Source organism: Rhinopithecus roxellana, chromosome 19 (assembly GCF_007565055.1).
Source record: "Rhinopithecus roxellana isolate Shanxi Qingling chromosome 19, ASM756505v1, whole genome shotgun sequence".
NCBI lineage: Eukaryota > Metazoa > Chordata > Mammalia > Primates > Cercopithecidae > Rhinopithecus > Rhinopithecus roxellana.
In genome coordinates, this window is record NC_044567.1 from 33,195,211 (window position 1) to 33,215,450 (window position 20,240).

The 20,240-nt window shown below is 54.0% G+C and overlaps 1 protein-coding gene across 1 annotated transcript in view; it reads left to right on the top strand.

The window, feature by feature from the left end:
- DNAH17 (dynein axonemal heavy chain 17) overlaps window positions 1-20,240 on the top strand; it is a 219,450-nt gene that overhangs the window by 122,172 nt on the left and 77,038 nt on the right. The window contains 16 exon segments of the mRNA XM_030922525.1: window positions 1,858-1,980; window positions 4,527-4,874; window positions 4,970-5,061; window positions 5,489-5,615; window positions 7,002-7,154; window positions 9,381-9,506; window positions 9,694-9,801; window positions 10,538-10,669; window positions 11,070-11,230; window positions 12,008-12,164; window positions 13,380-13,484; window positions 16,180-16,337; window positions 17,103-17,241; window positions 17,380-17,607; window positions 17,977-18,114; window positions 19,562-19,694. Of these exon segments, the coding sequence (XP_030778385.1) occupies window positions 1,858-1,980; window positions 4,527-4,874; window positions 4,970-5,061; window positions 5,489-5,615; window positions 7,002-7,154; window positions 9,381-9,506; window positions 9,694-9,801; window positions 10,538-10,669; window positions 11,070-11,230; window positions 12,008-12,164; window positions 13,380-13,484; window positions 16,180-16,337; window positions 17,103-17,241; window positions 17,380-17,607; window positions 17,977-18,114; window positions 19,562-19,694 (2,428 nt within the window).

The window sequence follows — 20,240 nt, forward strand, 5'->3', positions numbered from 1 at the left end:
AAAGCTCTGAGTGAGTATGAAGTTTGGCTTGGGCCTTGGGAGTGAGAACTGTGAAGGCAAGCAGAAAGGCTGGGATGGGGCTCGGCATGAAAGAATGCAAGAACGGTGAGAACGTACCCCAAGGACCAAGGGCAGCGTGGCCCAAAGCCTGCGTGGTGGGAAGGCTTAACCCACGGCTTCCCAAGAGATCCCTACCTCTGCAGGAAGTAGGAGAATGGGGCCAAATTGTTCTCTCCATCTCTTATTAGGTCCTGGCCAGCCCAGGAGGGCACCCACCTAGGAGGAGCATTAGACGCTCCCGCTCCACCCCTACCACACTGTCCAGAGCCCTTCTGCTGCTCCCTAGGCCTAAGGAGGGAAAAGCAAACCCAGTTATGCAGGCCACCCTGAGGGCACAGGGGCACCCGCTTGCTCCCCAGGAATTTGTGTGTCCGGGTGTCTGGGAGCCAGTCCCTGGGGGTGCCTCTCGTGTGTTGAGACAAAAGATTTCCCAGATGCCTGGCAACAGGCTCATGTGCCCCATCCAGGTACCCTGGGAGAGACGCTTGGGCAGAGATAAACCAGCTAAATATCTCCATGAAAGGAGCTGGGCACAGCTGAGGTCTTGGTGAGCCTCGGGTGGATATGTCCCCAAATGTGATTAGAGATGCGAGGTTCCGTCATTGGTTAAAATTCCACGGTGGGCTCAGAATCGATGCTCAGAAACGTCTGACTATGTGACATCAAGAAGAATATTAGACAAGGGATGTGGAAGCGATTTGGGAAGTGGTGGCACTTGGCAAGTACCTGGTGTGTTGGTGCTAGAGTAACAGTACTTGTGACTCGGCCACCGCCACAGAGTGCTTTGCCTATTAGGAATGCAGCAGCTGCCAGAGGTGGTGGATTCGCTTCCTGGGGCTGCCATGACAAAGGACCACAAACTAGGAGGCTTCAAACAGACCTAACTGGGGGCGCGGTGGCTCACGCCTGTAATCCCAGCACTTTGGGAGGCTGAGGCAGGTGGATCACTTGAGTTCATGAGTTTGAGACCAGCCTGTCCAACTTGGTGAAACCACGTCTCTATTAAAAATACAAAAATTAGCTGGGTGTGGGGTACATACTTCTAGTCCCAACTACTTGGGAGGCTGAGGCAAAAGAATCACTTGAACCAGGGAGGTAAAGGTTCCAGTGAGCCGAGATCACGCCACTGCACTCCAGCCCGGGTGACAGAGCAAGACTCCGACTCAAAAAAAAAAAAAAAAAATCAGACCTGTGTTATGTGTTCTGTCACAGTGCTGGAGGCCAGGACTCTGAAATCAGGGTGTCAGCAGGCTGCACTCCCTCTAAAGACTCCGGGGGAGGGTCCTTCCTGCCTCCTCCAGCTTCTGGGGACTCCAGGCATTCCTTGGCCTGTGGCTGCATCACGCCCGTCTCTGCTTCAGTCTCCACAAGGCCCTGTTTCCTGTGTGACTCAGATCTCCCTCTCCTTCCTGTCATGAGGACACTTGGCCCTGGATTTATGTGTCACTGGAAAATCCAGGATGAACTCACCTCAAGATCCTTAGTATCTGCAAAGACCCTATTTCCAAATAAGGTGACATGCGAAGGTTCTGGGTAGACATGAATTTTGGAGGGGCCACAATTCCGCCCAGTGCGGGTGGGTTCTGCTATTATGCGGTTTTACAGGGAAGGAAGGTGAGGCTTGGAGAAGTCACCTCCTTCAGTCCCAGAGCTGAAAATGGCAGTGTAGAGCTCGCCTCCCTCCCTCCAGCAGCCCAGGATCGCGCCCTGGCAGTGGCTCTCCGTGAAGGAGGGTGACGTCTGCCCACTTCAGAGTCCAAATGACCTGAAATGAATCATGCCTGGTTTTTCCCTTAGGTGAAATTTAAAATGTCAGAAGAGACAACCCTGGCAGATTTATTGCAGCTGAACCTCCACAGTTACGAGGATGAGGTCCGCAACATCGTGGACAAGGCCGTGAAGGAGTCTGGCATGGAAAAGGTAGGCGGTGCTGGCAGCGTTGTCTGTGCCACGTGGGATCAGCCTGAAACTGCCCCTGTACTGGGAGCACCTAGGGAGGTCTCGTTCATATGGGTCCCGCAGCCCCATGGCACTCAAGGGAAGTCTGGGGGGCCTTTCTTACCCAACCCGTGACAAATCTTTAAAAATACTTCTGGAATCTATTTATTTTGTATTATTTTTGAGATAGAATGTCTCTCTGTTGCCCAGGCTGGAGTGCAGTGGCATGATCTTGGCTCACCACAACCTCCACCTCCCGAATTCAAGCAATTTCTCCTGCCTCAGCCTCCCAAGTAGCTGGGACTACAGGCCTGCGCCACCATGCCCAGCTAATTTTCATACTTGTAGTAGAGACAGGGTTTCACCATGTTGGCCAGGCTGGTCTCAAGTTCCTGACCTCAACTGACCCGCTCACCTCGGCCTCCCAAAGTGCTGGGATTACAGGCGTGAGCCACCGTGCCAGCCTACTTCTGGAATTTTTCTTAGGAAACCCAATTCCTGGCTGTAACTCTGCCCACCCCATACACGCAATAGTTTGGGACATTTTGTAAACAACCAGAATTCTCATTTCCTTTGCCTGCAGCATCCTCGTCTGTGGTCCCGTCTGACTCCTCCACAGACGTCAGTTCTTTCCTCTGACTCTGAGCTGAGGGGAGGGTCGGGGATGGGTGGGGGATGGCCCCCAGCTGGTACCTGAACTTGTAATGTGCCACTGGCTACTGGCAGTTCCAGCATCCAGGAAAACTCCTTTTGCGGTTCAAATCTCTCTCCTCAGCCTGTTTTGTGAGTTTGAATTGTCACATTTTGGCTTGCTTAAAAAAAAAAAAAAAAAAAAAAAAAAAAAAAAAAAAAAAAAACCTTTATTAGATATAATTCACATACCATACAATTCACCTGTTTAAAGTGTACAATGACTTTTAGCAGAGGTACAAGTGTGTAATCAGCACATACTAAACAGCAGAGGGTGGGGGCTCATGCCTATAATCCCAGCACTTTGGGAGGCAGGAGGATCGCTCGAGTCCAGGAATTCAAGACAAGGCCAGCCTGGGCAACACAGGCAGACGCCATCTCTACAAAAAAATGAACTTAAAAAAATTAGCTGGGGACCGGGCGTGATGGCTCATGTTTGTATTTCCAACACTTTGGGAGGCCAAGGTGGGCGGGTCACAAGGTCAGGAGATTGAGACCAGCCTGGCCAACATGGTGAAACCCCGTCTCTACTAAAAATACAAAAATTAGCCAGGCGTGGTGGCGCGTGCCTGTAATCCCAGCGCTTTGGGAGGCTGAGGAGGGAGAATCGCTTGAACCTGGGAGGTGGAAATTGTAGTGAGCTGAGATCATGCCACTGCACTCCAGCCTGGGTGACAAAGTGAGACTCCATCTAAAAAAAAAAAAAAAAAAAACAATTAGCAGGGCACATGGTGACACACACCTATAGTCCCAGCTACTTGGGAGGCTGAAGTGGGAGGATTACTTGAGCCCAGGAGATGGAGGCTGCAGTGAGCTGTGATCATGCTGCTACACTCCAGCCTGGGCTGGACCCTGCCCCTAAAAAAAATTATAATTTTTTAAAAATAAAAATAGAATTAACACACTTTAGAATATTTTCATCACCTCAAAGAAACCCACATCCTTTAGCCATCATCCCCTACCCCTTTCTTCTCATGTGTCCCCATCTCCAGCTCTAGGCAACCACTAATCCACTTTCCCCCTGTATAGATCCCCCTCTTCCACACTTTCATAGGACCGGCATCATACGTACGTAGAGGAGGCAGCACTTTCTATGCTCTTAGAGTTTTTCCCAGCTAGGTCTGAGAATTCCATTGACGTAAGACAAACCAAGAGGAGAAAAGTATGCAAATTATTTAATCCAAGTTTTCTGTGGTACGGGGGGAAAGGAAGACTTTCCTGCCTCTAACGCAGTTAGTATTGAACACTTAAAGTAATCTGTGTGAGAGGCTGGAAGGCGAGAGCTATTCTAACAAGTTCTGAGCGGACAGGATTCTTGCCATCTTGACTTCACATCCTCGTGATGAGAATGATCGTTTCATTCTGGTATCAGAAGAGCATCATTCACCTGGGAATTGCATCTCCTGCTTCCCAGGAACAGCATGAGGCTCAGAGATTCCTGCATCTGCTGCCCTTCAAGTGCCTCTGACTCGAAATCATCAATTGCAGGATGGCATATTTTGGGGTGGCACAATCTGAACTCCTTCGCATGTGCTACGTGGTCTGTGCGTGTGGCTTCTTTCAGCCTAAGGTCTTCAGGTTTATCCGCATTGTGGCAGGTGTCTGTACCTCATTCCGTTAGTGGCTTATGTTCCATTATATGGACAGACATCACATTCATCCGTCATTGGGGTAGGAAGGTTCGGGTTGGATCTGCCTTTGGCTCCTGTGAATACGCTGGTTTGAGTCTTTTTGCTTTCTGATCATGGAGCTTCAGTCTACGTCCTGGGAACTCTGGGTCCTGCCTGAGCTTTGCAGGCCAAATGCTCAGTGACCTTATTTTTCTCTTCCCCCAAAAGGTGCTGAAAGCCCTGGACAGTACCTGGAGCATGATGGAATTCGAGCACGAGCCGCACCCGCGGACGGGCACCATGATGCTCAAGTCCAACGAGGTGCTGGTGGAGACGCTGGAGGACAACCAAGTACAGCTGCAGAACCTGATGACGTCCAAGTACCTGGCCCACTTCCTGAAGGAGGTGACGAGCTGGCAGCAGAAGCTGTCCATGGCGGACTCCGTCATCTCCATCTGGTTTGAGGTCCAGCGAACCTGGAGCCACCTGGAGAGCATCTTCATCGGCTCCGAAGACATCCGTGCCCAGCTCCCGGAGGACTCCCAGCGCTTTGATGACATCGACCAGGAATTCAAGGTGAGCACAGCCTGGTGGCTCCCACGCATTTCAGAAATGACTGTGTTGGACAAAACGGGGTCCCTAATGCCTTGGCGATCCCCTTCTCTTCCCAGGCCTTGATGGAAGATGCAGTAAAAACACCCAACGTGGTGGAAGCCACCAGCAAACCCGGCCTCTACGATAAACTGGAGGCTCTGAAGAAGAGGTGGGGCTCACACCTGTCCAGACCAGGGGAGGCAGTGGTGCTGATTCCCTAAGTCTTAAGTCTGAGGGAACCTAAGTCTTGTGCGGCCCGCTGGCCAGCACAGGGCAAAACCACAGGTCCTAGGTTAATCTATTCCCTTTCCCTGGGGAGCATGCGCTCCACGGCCTCATCCTGCCACACAATGCCTTGGCCCTGAAGGAAGCAGTGACCCAGAGAATAAATGAGGCTCCCTCCTGCCTAGGAGTGCCCACAAGGTCAGGGGATGGCAAAGAAATGAGAGCCTCTGCTAGGAGGTTCTGAATTAAACCGGGCCAGTGAACAGCAGTCCAGGCATCTCCAGGATGACCAGTTCCCTGCGCCGACAGGGTAGGTGGCAGACATCCCTACAGAGTGGGGTCACCGGCCTCCTCTCCTTCCTTCCTCCCAGCTTGGCCATCTGTGAAAAAGCTTTGTCAGAGTATTTAGAGACCAAGAGACTGGCTTTCCCCAGGTTCTATTTTGTCTCCTCGGCTGACCTCCTGGACATTCTCTCCAATGGCAATGACCCCGTGGAGGTAGGCGGGGCCCCCTGCATTCTGGAGTTTAAGCCAACATCATGGCAGACCCCAGGCGGGCACCTCTACCTGAACTGCCCTAGGATGGGGTAACAGTGTCCCTGGATGTGCTCTATCATCTCCAGGAGGCCCTCTGTACCAGAAGCTCTCCTACGGTCCCCAGCCATGGCAGAAACGTGGCAGGACTCATCTCACATCCTGCTCTGCACTTGGCCAGGCTTTGGAGAAGTTAATTTGCCTCTCTGTACCTCATTTTCCCCTTCTAGAAAATGGGTCATATGCCAGAGGCCTAGTAAGACACTGTTTGCGAAAGGCACACCTCTCAGTGGGTCATCCTCCAATCAGCTAGTAGATCTCAGGGTCCTAAGAGCAAGGAACAGGTGCCTCCTTGAGGCTCTTCTAAAAGAGAAGAGAGGTCGGGCGCGGTGGCTCACACCTGGAATCCCAGCACTTTGGGAGGCCCAGGCAGGCAGATCACTGGAGGTCAGGAGTTTGAGACCAGCCTGGTCAACATGGTGAAACCCCATTTCTACTAAAAATACAAAAAATAACCAGGCATGGTGGCATGCACCTGTAATCCCAGCTACTCAGGAGGCTGTGGCATGAGAATTGCTTGAGCCTGAGAGGCAGAGGTTGCAGTGAGCCAAGATCACTCCACTGCACTCTAGCCTGGGTGACAGAGGGAGACTCTGTCTCAAAAAAAAAAAAAAAAATTAGGGGAAGGGAAAGTGCCTGTATTTTATTTTGACCATAAGGTTAGAGGATACACAAGAAGAAGGGATATGCAAGAATAGACTGAGTGTGTGGCTTGGAACATGGGACAGAACCTTCTCAAAAAGAAGAAATCTTTTTTGAGATGGAGTTTTGTTCTTGTTGCCCAGGCTGGAGTGCAATGGCGCAATCTCAGCTCACCACAACCTCCACCTCCCAGGTTCAAGTGATTCTCCTGCCTCAACCTCCCAAGTAGCTGGGATTATAGGCATGTGCCATCATGCCCAACTAATTTCGTATTTTTAGTAGAGATGGGGTTTCTCCATGTTGGTCAGGCTGGTCTCGAACTCCTGACCTCACGTGATTCACCTGCCTTGGCCTCACAAAGTGCTGGGATTACAAGTGTGAGCCACCGTGCCCGGCCGAAAAGAAATCTTCCAGAATGGATATTTGGCTTAGAAGGACTGCGGTTCTTGGCCTGGTTTCTGTGTCCTGACTCAGAGCAGTCTTCGCTGGTTCCTTTTGTTGAGTTAGCCATGTTTAGTTAACGTTGATCAAAGATGGGGAGTATACTCCAAAAAGAACAATGCCTGAGACCACCCATGGAAAGCCTGAGCCATGCACATGCCTTTCAAATCCCCCGTTGCATAATTCCGGCTTTTCCCCTCCACCCAGGTGAGCCGCCACCTGTCCAAACTCTTCGATAGCCTGTGTAAGCTAAAGTTCCAGCTCGATGCCAATGACAAACCTCTCAAGGTGGGCCTGGGAATGTACAGCAAGGAGGACGAGTACATGGTTTTTGATCAGGAATGCGACCTCTCGGGGCAGGTGAGTGTGTGGGCATGCCACGCAGGGAACTCAGGACAAGGGCGCAGCTGTGTCTGGGGCACATGCCCTCAGACGGCAACATCCGGAGAACCACCACTCTGTGCAGCTGCCAGCCCGCCCCTGCTCCTCTCCTCTGCCTCTCTAGAAAACGCTTAAGGGACTGACCTCTTCATAGAATTTCTAGCACAGCCTTACCCATATAGCACAAGTGTATCCTTAGGGAGAAAGGGGAGGGGAAAGGATGGGAGAAAAGCCCTGTTTGGGAGACTGAGGCAGGAGAATCACTTGAACCCGAGAGGCAGAGGTTGCAGTGAGCCAAGATCGCGCTACTGCACTCCAGCCTGGGTGACAGAGTGAGACCCTGTCTCCGCCCTGTTAATGTCATTGAATCCTTTTTATCACCTGCCAAAGGGACTGCTTTGAAGGGGGCTGCACATCTCTGAACCACCAATTCCCAATGCCTGTCCAAAATAATCGGCTGCGCTGCCCACTGCTCAGAGTGGTCCCGGCAGCCTCTTCCTTCCCCAGCAAGCGTGTCCCCCAGCTCAGGGCGGGCTCCTTCTGCTGTCAGAAAACTTCCGGGCTGCCCCCTCCCCACCCAGCTATTGATCAAGCAATAGAAACCATTTTAACATCAGCCTGAGGAAAATACAATGCAGAGGGAAATCAGCTGTAGGAAAAAAAAAAAAAATCTCAACTCGAGAAAACCTGAGGTTCAAAGAGCTGAGCACAGCACACACGTGGCCTGCTTTACGTGGATAGGGTGGGTGGGGCAGTGACAGCATCTGTCCAGATTTGCTTCCTGGGTTTACCCTTTACAAACAGAGCCGCAGACCACAGTGAGGCCCGCCTGTACCGTGCTTATAGCTAACAGGAATAATCTGGCTGGGCGCGGTGGCTCATGCCTATAATCCCAGCACTTTGGGAGGTCGAGGTGGGCAGATCATCTGAGGTCAGAAGTTCAAGACCAGCCTGGCCAACATGGCGAAATGGTCTCTACTAAAAATACAAAAATTAACCAGGTTTGGTGTCACACACCTGTAGTCCTAGCTACTCGGGAAGCTGAGGCATAAGAATCATTTGAATCTGGGAGACAGAGGTTGCAGTGAGCCAAGATCACGCCACTACACTCCCGTCTGGGTAATAGAACGAGACTTAGTCTCCAAAAAATTCATCTCCAAAAAAAAAATCTACCCTCATATCCACTTGAGGGTTTTTTTTCTCCCAGTAGCAGTTACTTGTGGGTATGGTTTTTGTTTGTTTGTTTGTTTGTTTTTGAGACAGAGTTTCACTCTTGTCACCGAGGCTGGAGTGCAATGGCACAATCTTGGCTCACTGCAACCTCCACTTCTCAGGTTCAAGTGATTCTCCTGTCTGAGCCTCCAGAGTAGCTAGGATTACAGGCGCCTGTCATCATACCCAGCTAATTTTTGTATTTTTAGTAGAGACGAGGTTTCACCATGTTGGCCAGGTTGGTTTTGAACTCCTGACCTCAGATGATCCACCCGCCTCAGCCTCCCAAAGTGCTGGGATTACAGATGTGAGCCGCTGCACCCAGCCCCCAGCCACATTTTTAAAGTGAGTCTTTGACTAGCCGGGTGTGGTGGTGCACACCTGTAGTCCCAGCTGCTTGAGAGGCTGAGGTGGAGGCATCACTTGAGCCCACAAGTGGAGGCTGCAGTGAGCTGTGACTGCACCACAGCACGGCAGCCCAGGGCAGCAGAGCGAGATCCTATCTCAATTTAAAAACAAAAGGTGTGTCCGGGCGTGGTGGCTCAAGCCTGTAATCCCAGCACTTTGGGAGGCCAAGGTGGGCAGATCATGAGGTCAGGAGATCGAGACTATCCTGGCTAACACAGTGAAACCCCGTCTCTACTAAAAATACCAAAAAAAAAAAAATCATCCAGGAGTGGTGGCAGGCGCCTGTAATCCCAGCTACTCAGGAGGCTGAGGCAGGAGAATGGTGTGAACCTGGGAGGTGGACCTTGCAATGAGCCAAGATCATGCCACTGCACTCCAGCCTGGGTGACAGAGCAAGACTCCATCTTTAAAAAAAAAAAAAAAAAAAAAAAAGATGTGTCACTGTTACTGCTCTGTAAAATCCTTGACATGTCTGCCCCTGGGATGAAGATGATGACAAACGTTTTTCTTTACAACAAAGCAAATTATTGGAACTAGAGGCAGGCACACATGGCTGTATTTGGTCACCATGGCTCCCGTCCCCAGGTGGAAGTGTGGCTGAATCGAGTGCTGGACCGAATGTGCTCCACTCTCCGGCACGAAATTCCAGAGGCCGTGGTGACCTACGAAGAGAAGCCGAGGGAGCAGTGGATCCTGGACTACTCGGCCCAGGTCTGAGGCGGGCGGGGGCTCGGCGGTGCCTCGTGGCTGGGATAAGGGGCAAGTTTCTCTGTGTTCATGGGCTCCCCTGTGAACTGTGGTCCCCTGAAAAACTGTCTAAGCTTTCAGCAGGAACTTCTGTGTTAGCGGGTGCTAGCGATCGCTCACTGCGTGGGCAATGGGGGGCATCTACTTTCAGGTGGCCCTGACTTGCACCCAGATCTGGTGGACGACCGAGGTGGGCCTGGCGTTTGCCAGGCTGGAGGAAGGATATGAAAACGCTATCAAAGATTATAACAAAAAGCAGGTGCGTTACTAGCATTTAGTTAGTTACGTTTTTAAAACTTGTTTAAAAAGCAGGTGCATGGCCCCATGTGTCCATCTGAAACCTGCCAGGTGAGTACCAGCAGCACCTTCTTGTCAGAGGCTGAGCCCCACGAAACCGCCGTTTCCACAGGCCAAATAACAGCCACGCACTGCAGCCCCAGGCACCTCTCCCCATGGGTAACAGACATCTTCAGAAATATGTACTTTGATTTCTCACCTGAAAATCATCAAATGCTACTGAGAGTCTTAAACAAAACAAAACCAAAAAAAAAAGTCCTTGGTTAGAAATACAGAAACTAAAGATCATCTTTGAAAGAAGGAGAATTTACCCGTAATTCCACAACCCAAGCATGACACTGTCAATGTTCCCTCATGCAACCTGCTACACTGTGTGTGTATAATTGATTTACATGTAAAAATATACAGACTCGCTGGATGGTGTTAAAGTCAGCTGTTTTTGCTTCTTATCCACTCTTTTTCACGGCCTTGAATTTTCTTCTACTACGTCCGTTCTAGCGGCTCCAAAGTGTCCCATCAGGGCCACATCACGGTGAAACCAGTGCCTGGCTGGGGCCTACCGAGGGCGCTCCTGTTTTTCATTACTGTAAACAAAAGCATGGCAGTGTTTCCTATGCAGCCGCGGGCACCCAGCCACAAGACCCCCCAGTGCACATGGGCATCTGTGGCGTCTCAGTAAAGGCACCTGTCCCCCGCAGATTAGCCAGCTGAATGTACTCATCACGCTTCTCATTGGGAACCTCAACGCTGGCGACAGGATGAAGATCATGACCATCTGCACCATCGATGTGCATGCGCGGGACGTGGTGGCCAAAATGATCGTGGCCAAGGCACGAGCGCCCCGTTCCAGGGGCCTGGGGAAGGGCAAGGGGACACGGGGTTCAGGGCAGTGCATTCAGGGACTCCAGACCCTGCTGCTTCCTCTTGCTGGGGCACTGACTCTGTTGCTGGCTACGGCTGCCTCCTAATCCCCTTGCCCGGACTCACCCCCGGTGAGCCACCCATAGTGGTCAGAGGAGCGGTGCCCGCCCATTGGAAGTGCCTGCCATTCCATAGCAAGATTCCACTGAGGGTGGCCATACAGTTGGACGTGGGCACTGGAGGGGGAAAGAGGGCCAGGGAGGGTTCCCTGGGCACCCGGGGACCAGCCTTGGAGGCATGCTGGCCTTCCTCAGCCAGCCCTAGCTCTTGCATTCCGCTTGGCAACAAGAGCTCCGGCTCATCCTGCAGGTGGAGAGTTCTCAGGCCTTCACCTGGCAGGCCCAGCTCCGGCATCGCTGGGATGAAGAGAAGCGACACTGCTTTGCCAACATCTGTGATGCCCAAATCCAGTATTCCTACGAGTATCTGGGCAACACGCCGCGGCTGGTCATCACCCCACTCACCGACAGGTGAGGCCTGTCCCTGAGTCATTCACGTGTGCTCTTGGGTCCCTTCCCCAAGATTCTTGGAACTGTCCCACTTGGATGTCAGCTGTGGAGGCTGGAGGGACTGGGCATTTACGTCAGGTGGACGTGTGTTCACATTCAGTTCTCCCACCATGTCCTTGTTCCAGCACTGGCTGTGTGGCCTTGGGAGAGTTCCTCCACCCCTCTGTGGGCCTGCTGAGTTGGGGTCATGTTTTATGGACCTTCACGAGCAGACTCTGGTCTTCGTAGCAGTGCCCACCTCCCCAAATGCCGCAGGTGGGAAAGGCACCTGGGCTGCCTCTGCCCACGGTGATGGTTCCTTTGTCACAGCTGAAGGTTTTCTGCCCTCTTCCAATGTGTCTCCTGGGGCCGAGCAAGTGTAATAACTGCAATGAAAGAGAAGGTGGTGGCTGGGCGCAGTGGCTCACGCCTGTAATCCCAGCACTTTGGGAGGCCGAGGCGGGTAGATCACCTGAGGTCAGGAGTTCGAGACCAGCCTGGCCAACATGGCAAAACCCCATCTCTACTGAAAATACAAAAATTAGCCGGGCGTGGTGGTGGGCGCCTGTAGTCCCAGCTACTTGGGAGGCTGAGGCAGGAGAATCATTTGAACCCAGGAGGCAGAGGTTGCTGTGAGCCAAGATTGTACCACTGCACTCCAGCCTGGGTGATAGAGTGAGATTCTGTCTCAAAAAAAATAAAAATAAAAGGGAGGCCGTGGGGTCACTGGCACACGCGCTTACCTGCAGTCACTTGCAGGTGCTATATCACCCTGACCCAGTCCCTCCATCTCATCATGGGCGGAGCCCCCGCCGGCCCCGCTGGGACCGGTAAGACTGAGACGACCAAGGATCTGGGCAGAGCCCTGGGCACCATGGTCTACGTCTTCAACTGCTCCGAGCAGATGGACTACAAGGTACGCGGCCGGAGTCCGGAGGACGGACCCAGAGTCCCCACGTAGAAGCAGATCCTAGCGCCCTGACCTCCGAGGCCCTGCAGTGAGCTCCAGGTCTCTGGATACCTGTGAATGACACTGGGGAGGAGGTGCCAGGGCTCCCACTTGCTGGTGGCATCCCCCTCAGGTGGTCCCTCTGGAGAGACTCCCAGGTGGACAGACGCAGCCCCAAATGTCCTGCCCCGGGCCCTGCCCTGGAGGTGACCGTCTCTCAGCTTCAGTTGTAAGATTGCCCCGGAACTGGGGACTCTGCACAGGGGAGCACCTCCCTCATGGCTCAGCATGGGGTGGGGTACAAGCAGCGTCCAGGTGGGTTTGGGAGGGGAGCAGGGGCCGGGCCCGGGCCCGTCAGTCATCAGAGCCTGCACAGGACATCATCAGTTCACAGAAGGCCAGGCAGGGGAGGGGATACTTTGGAGCTCCAGGCTGCAGCAGCCTCTTGCAAGAGCGGGAGGTAAGGGAGATGGATCCCTGAGTTTTGGACCCTAGGCCTGCAGAGGGTCTCCCCTCCCCAGCTTGGATCCGAGCTCCACATCTGGGAGACCCCTCCGGAGGTTGATGATGGGGCCAGCAGCCCCTGTTCACTGTCAAGACCATGCAGTCCACATCCACCTCCCGGATTTTAGAAAAGTGAAATCTGAAGTTGGATCTCCCTAGAAGGGGCTTATCATCCACCTGGAACCCCAGGGGTAGATGGGAAGAGCCCTTCTGATGCCACGTGGGTCCTAGAAGGGACACAGATGCCTTGAGGAAAAGCCTCTGGCCTGCTCGACGTGCCCCCATCCCAGCTTAGAGGACTCCCTCTCCTCTCCATGCAAGAAAGAAAAGCGCTGAGAAAACATGCCCTTAGAACTTAAAATGTGTTTCTCTGAGACCCCTTGTTAGGGACTCCAGGAAGCCTCCATTCTGGGGACTGGAGAGCTGTGGAGGTCAAGGGTGAAAGGATGGGCTCTTCCTGGTACCCAGCCCTCCACGGTGTTACCCTGGGCAGTAAGCTGACCTGCCTGCTGGCCTGCGGAAGGCCCCATTGCACCAGGGCCTGAGCGAGCTGTGGGCAGAGAACACAGCTGAAGAGGCAGGGGGAGGCCCCTGCAGCGCCCGCCCTCCCTGCCGCCCTCCCTGCCACCCTCCCTGCCGCCCTCCCAGCTCTTCCTTTCTCCATCTCGCCCTTTCCAGTCCTGTGGAAATATCTACAAAGGCCTAGCCCAGACGGGAGCCTGGGGCTGCTTTGATGAGTTTAATCGCATCTCGGTGGAAGTCTTGTCTGTGATTGCTGTGCAGGTAAAGTCCCCTGCCTGCCGCCTTGGGGTCACGTCGGGTAACCGGCTCGACCACTTTCCTATGACCTCACACGCCTCTCTGTGAGATAGACAGAAATAGTCTGAGATAGACCCTCCTTGCCTGTCTGCAATGTTCCAAGCACTGAAGGGTGGTGTGGTGCCAGTGAGCCCCTGCCCTGCAGGGTCCCGCAGCCTGGTTAGGCATACAGATTGAAAACTGCACTCCAGTCTGGGTGACAGAGCTGAGACTCTGCCTCAAAAAAAAAAAAAGAAAAAACAGAATCAGATTACAGGTTACATGTATGGTAGCGTGCTCCCTCTCCTCTCCATGCAAGAAAGAAAAGGGCTGAGAAAACATGCGAGGCTTAGAACTTAAATGTGCTTCTCTGAGCCCCCTCATTAGGGATTCCAGGTGGAAATACAGGTGGGAGAATAATTAATTTTGCTTAGGAAAGAAGGACAAAGTGCTTTGTGACTGGTATCAGCAGAGCTGGGCATAGGAGGTGCTGAAAGGGAATGGCAGGAAAGAAAGGGGGAAGAGGAGGAGGGAGGAAATGTGCCCGTGTATTTTGGGAACAACCATGCCGGGGCACAGAGCGTGCAGTGGGGTGGCTGCGGCGACATGGGCGCAGGGACCTTGGAGTGGGGTGTGGCCTGGGCCATGCTTGTTAAAATCTTCAGCATGGGCCCCACTTGTTAGGATTAGCATTTCTGCATCTTAAATAAATGCCTCAGGTGATCCTGACGCCTGCCGGGGTTGACAAGCACTGGGCTAAGGTAAGCGGAGGCCGACCTAGTGACCAGGATAGACCAGGAGCATGTGGGGTGTGGACGTGCGAATGCTGCCTGGACTGCTCAAGCCCCGCAAGCTGGGTGGAAAGCCTACTTTATTTATTGGTTTGTTTATGTTTGGTTGGTTGGTTGGTTTTTTTTTTTGAGACGGAGTTTTACTCTTATTGCCCAGGCTGGAGTGCAATTGTGCGATCTTGGCTCACTGAACCCCTGCCTCCCGGGTTCAAGCAATTCTCCTGCCTCAGCCTCCTCAGTAGCTGGGATTACAGGCATGCACCACCAGCCCGGCTAACTTTGTATTTTTAATAGAAATGGGGTTTCTCTATGTTGGTCAGGCCGGTCTTGAACTCCCGACCTCAGGTGATCCGCCCACCTGGGCCTCCCAACCTGCTGGGATTACAGGTGTGAGCCATCGTGCCCGGCCGAGAGCCTGCTTTATACACCAACTTAACCCCTGACTCTCGGCTTGGCAGTGATGTGGACTCCCTGCACCTCCACCTTCTAATCTGTAAAACGGCATTGGTGACACAGGTCTGCCTGTGGGATTAGAGGTGGCCGGGGGTGGCTGCTTCCTCCTCTCCTTATGCTCCCTCTGCCCCAGTCATGCCCCAGGGCCAGAGGCCACGTGGCCAAGAGAATGGGGACCCTAACCCATGGGCAGTGCTGGCTGTTGCCATGGGGACCCTCTCCCTCGCCCGCAGCGCAGGAGCGCACAGTTGCTGAGCACCTCCGAGGTCCATGAACAAACCCCAGAATATTGATGTAGCCCCTACTCTGGGCACTGAATGTTCACGGACTCCGATGGAGACTGCAGGAGAGGCTTGGCCTAGGCGGAAGCAGTGCCGTTCCGAAGGGCCCCAGCCCTGCCAGCGGGTGAGCTGCACGCTCAGCAGACTAGGCGTGGGGGTGTCTGGGATCACCAGGGCACCAGGACTTGGCTCTTGTGGGGAAGACAGGGAAAGGCAGGTGCTGGGAGCAGCTTTACCGCGAGTATTGGGCTCCCTCAAGTGGCGACTTGGAGAGCCACAGCTGCCTTCTGCAGGTTTCCAGAGACCTCAAGCAACAGCCCCTGAAGCTCTAGGTTTAACCTCGTCGCTGACAGGTGGCCTTCAAGACCGTCTGATACGGAGGTGGCCGCTAACCAGTCCTCTGATAGATCAGTGCCAAAGTAGTAACAGGACAGAAAAGGGCTGGGAGTGGAACCCCGCTCAGCAGGGACGAGGTCTTGAAATACTTACCGGTTCCTGCAGCAGCCTGGGTGCGTCTCCAGAGAATTTTGCTGAGTGATAAAAGTCCATCTGGGAAGATGGTGTACGACACAATTCCACTTATATAACATCTGTGAAATGACCAAATCACAGAAAGAAAGAACACAGTTGCCAGGGGTCAAAGGGAGGGAAGCGGGCAAGAGGAAAGTGGGTATGGCTGTAAGAGGGGACATAGGAGTCCCCGTGGTGACAGCAATGCTGGCCTCAGTGTCGCACCCCCCCCACCCCGCTGTGACTGGCACTGTCATTAGCCAAGATGCTCCCATCAGGGGACATGGGGCAGAGTATGCAGAATTGCCTTTGTATTTTTTTCTTCCCCCCAATCCCTGTCTTTTGTATTTTTTGTTGAGACGGGGTCTTGCTATGTTGGCCAGGCTGGGCTCAAATCATCCTCCAGCCTCAGCCTCCCAAAGTGCTGGGATTACAGGCATGGGCCACTGTGCCTGGCCCTCTGTATTATTTCCTGCACGACATGTGAATCTACAACTTTCTCAAAAATAAAAGGCTTAATTTTAAAAAGAAACTAGGAGGCCCCTGCAAATTCACAGCCTTATGCTATAACATACATGAAGGCCCCTCTGGCCTGTGGAAGCTGGCCATTTCCATGCTAACATGTCTGTGTCTCCAAATGTGCAGGTAAAATGTGTCCAGGATGCAATTCGGGCCAAGAAAAAAACATTCAATTTCCTGGGAGAGATCATAGGCCTCATTCCCACTGTCGGTATCTTCATCACTATGAACCCTGGGTACGCCGGACGCACGGAGCTGCCTGAGAACCTAAAAGCCTTATTCAGGTATATGGCCCTGGTGAAAGTGATGCCGTGGTAAGCCAGGCCGGCCACAGCAGCGTCCCAGTGCCAAGGAGTGGGCAGAGGGGAGGGGCAGAGGGCAAGCTGGAGAGGGAAAAAGTCATCAAAAGCTCCCAAGATGGCCGGGCGCAGTAACTCACTCCTGTAATCTCAGCACTTTGGGTGGCCGAGAAGGGTGGATCACCTGAGGTTGGGAGTTTGAGACCAGGCCAGTCAAGATGGTGAAACCCCGTCCCCTACTAAAAGTACAAAAATTACCTGGGTATGGTGGTGCATGCCTGTAATCGCAGCTACTCGGGGGGGCTGAGGCAGGAGAATCGCTTGAACCCGGGAGGTGGAGGTTGTAGTGAGCCAGGATGGTGCCATTGCACCCCAGCCTGGGCAACAAGAGTGAAACTGTCTCAAAAAAAATATCTCCCAAGATGACGCAGGTGAGGGCCTCCTAGAAAGCGCTCTGTCTTCCCCCTGGGTAGGAGGACCCCACCTGGGACACAGCGATGGAAGGCAGGGTTGGGGGATTGGGGTGGCTCTGAGGAGGGGCCTGAAGGTACACCCAGCAGAGGATGGGGAAGGAGGAGGGAAGTAGGGAGCGGGCGGGCTGGGAGCCTGGTTCCAGGGCCCAAAGGTTCAACACTCTGCTGTGGTCCACCCGGCAGGCGAGGTGTGCTCTCCTAGGTGAAGAGGGACAGGCGGGGGTGTAGGTGGGGGAGGGAGTGGGCAGAAGCCCACGGGCACCGCTGACCTCCCCAGGCCCTGTGCCATGGTCGTCCCCGACTTCGAACTGATATGCGAGATTATGCTGGTGGCCGAGGGCTTTCTGGAAGCCCGCCTCCTGGCCAGGAAGTTCATCACCCTGTACACCTTGTGCAAGGAGCTGCTGTCGAAGCAGGTGTGTGTGTCCTGGAGCTCATGGCGGGTGCGGGTGGGAGGTTGAGATGCAGGCAGCGGCCAGGGTTGGCTTCCGGACCTGCCTGCTGGCCGTGGGAAGGTGAGCCCACATCTGCCCACCTGTGCCCACTGCCCGCAGGATCATTACGACTGGGGCCTGAGAGCCATCAAGTCTGTGCTGGTGGTGGCCGGCTCCCTGAAGAGGGGCGACCCCAGCCGGGCGGAGGACCAGGTGCTGATGCGGGCGCTGAGGGATTTCAACATCCCCAAGATTGTGACCGACGACCTGCCCGTGTTCATGGGACTGATCGGGGACCTCTTCCCAGCTCTGGACGTGCCTCGGAAACGAGACCTGAATTTTGAAAAGGTTGGTACTCCTGGACACTGGGGCTTCCTTCCCGCTGATGTTGGACGGGTGGGGACCTGTGTCACACTCACATTTCCCGGTGCTACAAAGAGACCTCTGAGCCACAGCTGTCTGTGTGGCCCTGGCCAGCCCCACTCTCTCAGTGCTGGGGGAGGTCAGTCAACTGGGGTTGGGGAACTTCGGGCAAACCGATCCCCTGCACAAAGTCACAGTGGAGCTATGTGAGCTCTCAACATGGACAGCAGAACTTACAAAGGCATGTGCGTTGGAGAGCAAGGCCACCTGCCAGAGGGCAAGAGGCCCGCCAGTCTCCCAGTGAGAAGAAAGGCTGCTTCAATTCCTCACCCAGCCTCATCCGTGTCTCCCCAGATCATCAAGCAGAGCATCGTGGAGCTCAAGCTGCAGGCGGAGGACAGCTTCGTGCTGAAGGTGGTGCAACTGGAGGAGCTGCTGCAGGTCCGCCATTCGGTGTTCGTCATCGGGAACGCGGGCAGTGGCAAATCTCAGGTACGTCACCCCTGCAGGGACCCTGCAGGGATCTGGCATGGTGGGGGAGGGCTGGGGCGAAGGGTCAGCCCTCCATCACTCCCCGCCACCCCAGAGACCCCAACTCAGTACATCCTGGGAGCCCTCCAGCCTGAGTCATGGGCCAGGGAGGAAGCTGGAGGCCGAGGAGGAGGGGAGGAGTGGGTACAGCCCCTGATCCCTGATCCCTGATCCCTGGGTGAGGCCTCCCTCCCTGTTCCTCCTTGTCTTCCTGCTCTTCTCTCCTTGACGTCAGTCACTTGTCTCCCTGTCCCTGTGGCCAGCCTGACCCATCGCCCTCCTGTCCCCTGCCATGTCCCAGAGTATGGTGACATGCGGAGGGTGGTGGCGGATATGACTGATGTCTGTGACGTGGAAGATTCCATGCCAACCAAGTGTCCAGCCACAGGCCCACAGGCTGGACTCTTCTACTATTGTTTAAAAGCACCCCCAATGCCAGCCACACGGGAAAGCTCACCACAAGTGATGTTTTATAAGGGAGAGGCTGCATGAACCCAGTTTCCTAAAAAGGAACTCAGACGTACACATACATGAAATGTCCTCAACTGCATCTTTAAAGCTCATTTTCCCTGAATGGAGGATTATGGGGAGTTTTCCTAGATGGTTTTTCAGTGTGTGCGTATTACTTGTACCATGAGGAAGAAAGTAATGTGAATGTTTTCAGAGTCTTGCACAGTCTAGGGCAAGCAGCTCTCTGCAGGCTGCAGACACAGTGGACAGTCAGCTTCCCGTCACCCAGGCCACCTTCACTTCGGTCATGGCTTGGGGGGGCAGCTCTCTGCAGGCTGCAGACACAGTGGACAGTCAGCTTCCCGTCACCCAGGCCACCTTCACTTCGGTCATGGCTGGGGGGGCAGCTCTCTGCAGGCTGCAGACACAGTGGACAGTCAGCTTCCCGTCACCCAGGCCACCTTCACCTCAGTCATGGTTGGGGGGTGTAAACTCACCTACATGCCCCCAAAGCAAACCTGATCCAGAGAAGGGTTCAGCCTCGTGGTTCATAAAAGGCATCCAGGGCTGGGCGCAGTGGCTCACGCCTGTAATCACAACACTTTGGGAGGCCGAGGCGGGCTGATCGCCTGAGGTCAAGAGTTCAAGACCAGCCTGGTCAACATGGCGAAAGCCCGTCTCTACTAAAAATACAAAAATTAGTTGGACATGGTGGCAGGCGCCTATAATCCCATCTACTCAGGAGGCTGAGGCAGGAGAATCACTTGAACCCTGAGGCAGAGGTCGCAGTGAGCTGAGATCACACCACTGCACTCCAGCCTGGATGACAAGAGTGAAACTCCATCTGAGGGAAGAAAAAGAAAAAAAGTCATCTAGGCCCACCCACGACCCTGGGGTTAGTGGGGCAGGATGTGCCAGGAACATGGAGTCACACGTGAGTGACCCACACCTTTGCCAGGTCCTCAAATCCCTCAACAAGACCTATCAGAACCTGAAGAGGAAGCCGGTCGCTGTGGACCTGGACCCCAAGGCCGTCACCTGTGACGAGCTCTTTGGCATCATCAACCCAGCAACCAGGGAATGGAAAGATGGTAACGAGGGTGGTCCCGGGACGGGCTGCAGGGGCTCACCCAGTCCGGTGCAGTGAGCATGTGCTGAGCCGTTCCCACGTGCAAGGCCAGCCTCCCCAGCCTAGGGTGGGGTGCACAGGCACGTGGCCTGCAATGGTGGCACCATGGTGACAGAGTTTATGGGGAGCAGTGGGCACGTGGCACCTGGGCTGAGGGGTAAGGGATGGGGGCCACAGGAGCTGGGACAGTGAGGACTGCAGGCCTGCCCTGGGCAGGCCAAGGGGAGAGACCAGAGCAAGGATGGGTGTGACCCATGCAGAGTGCATGGGAGCCCAGATGTGCAGGCTGGAGGCTGCCTGGGGAGCCCTTGCCTCAGTCGGTGGACTCTGGGGAGGAGCTTCCCCTGGGAAGTGGCATGCCCAGGTTTGCACTTTATTTTATTTTATTTTTTTTATTTGTTTGTTTGTTTGTTTGTTGATTTTTGAGACGGAGTCTCGCTCTGTTGCCCGGGCTGGAGTGCAGTGGCCGGATCTCAGCTCACTGCAAGCTCCGCCTCCCGGGTTTACG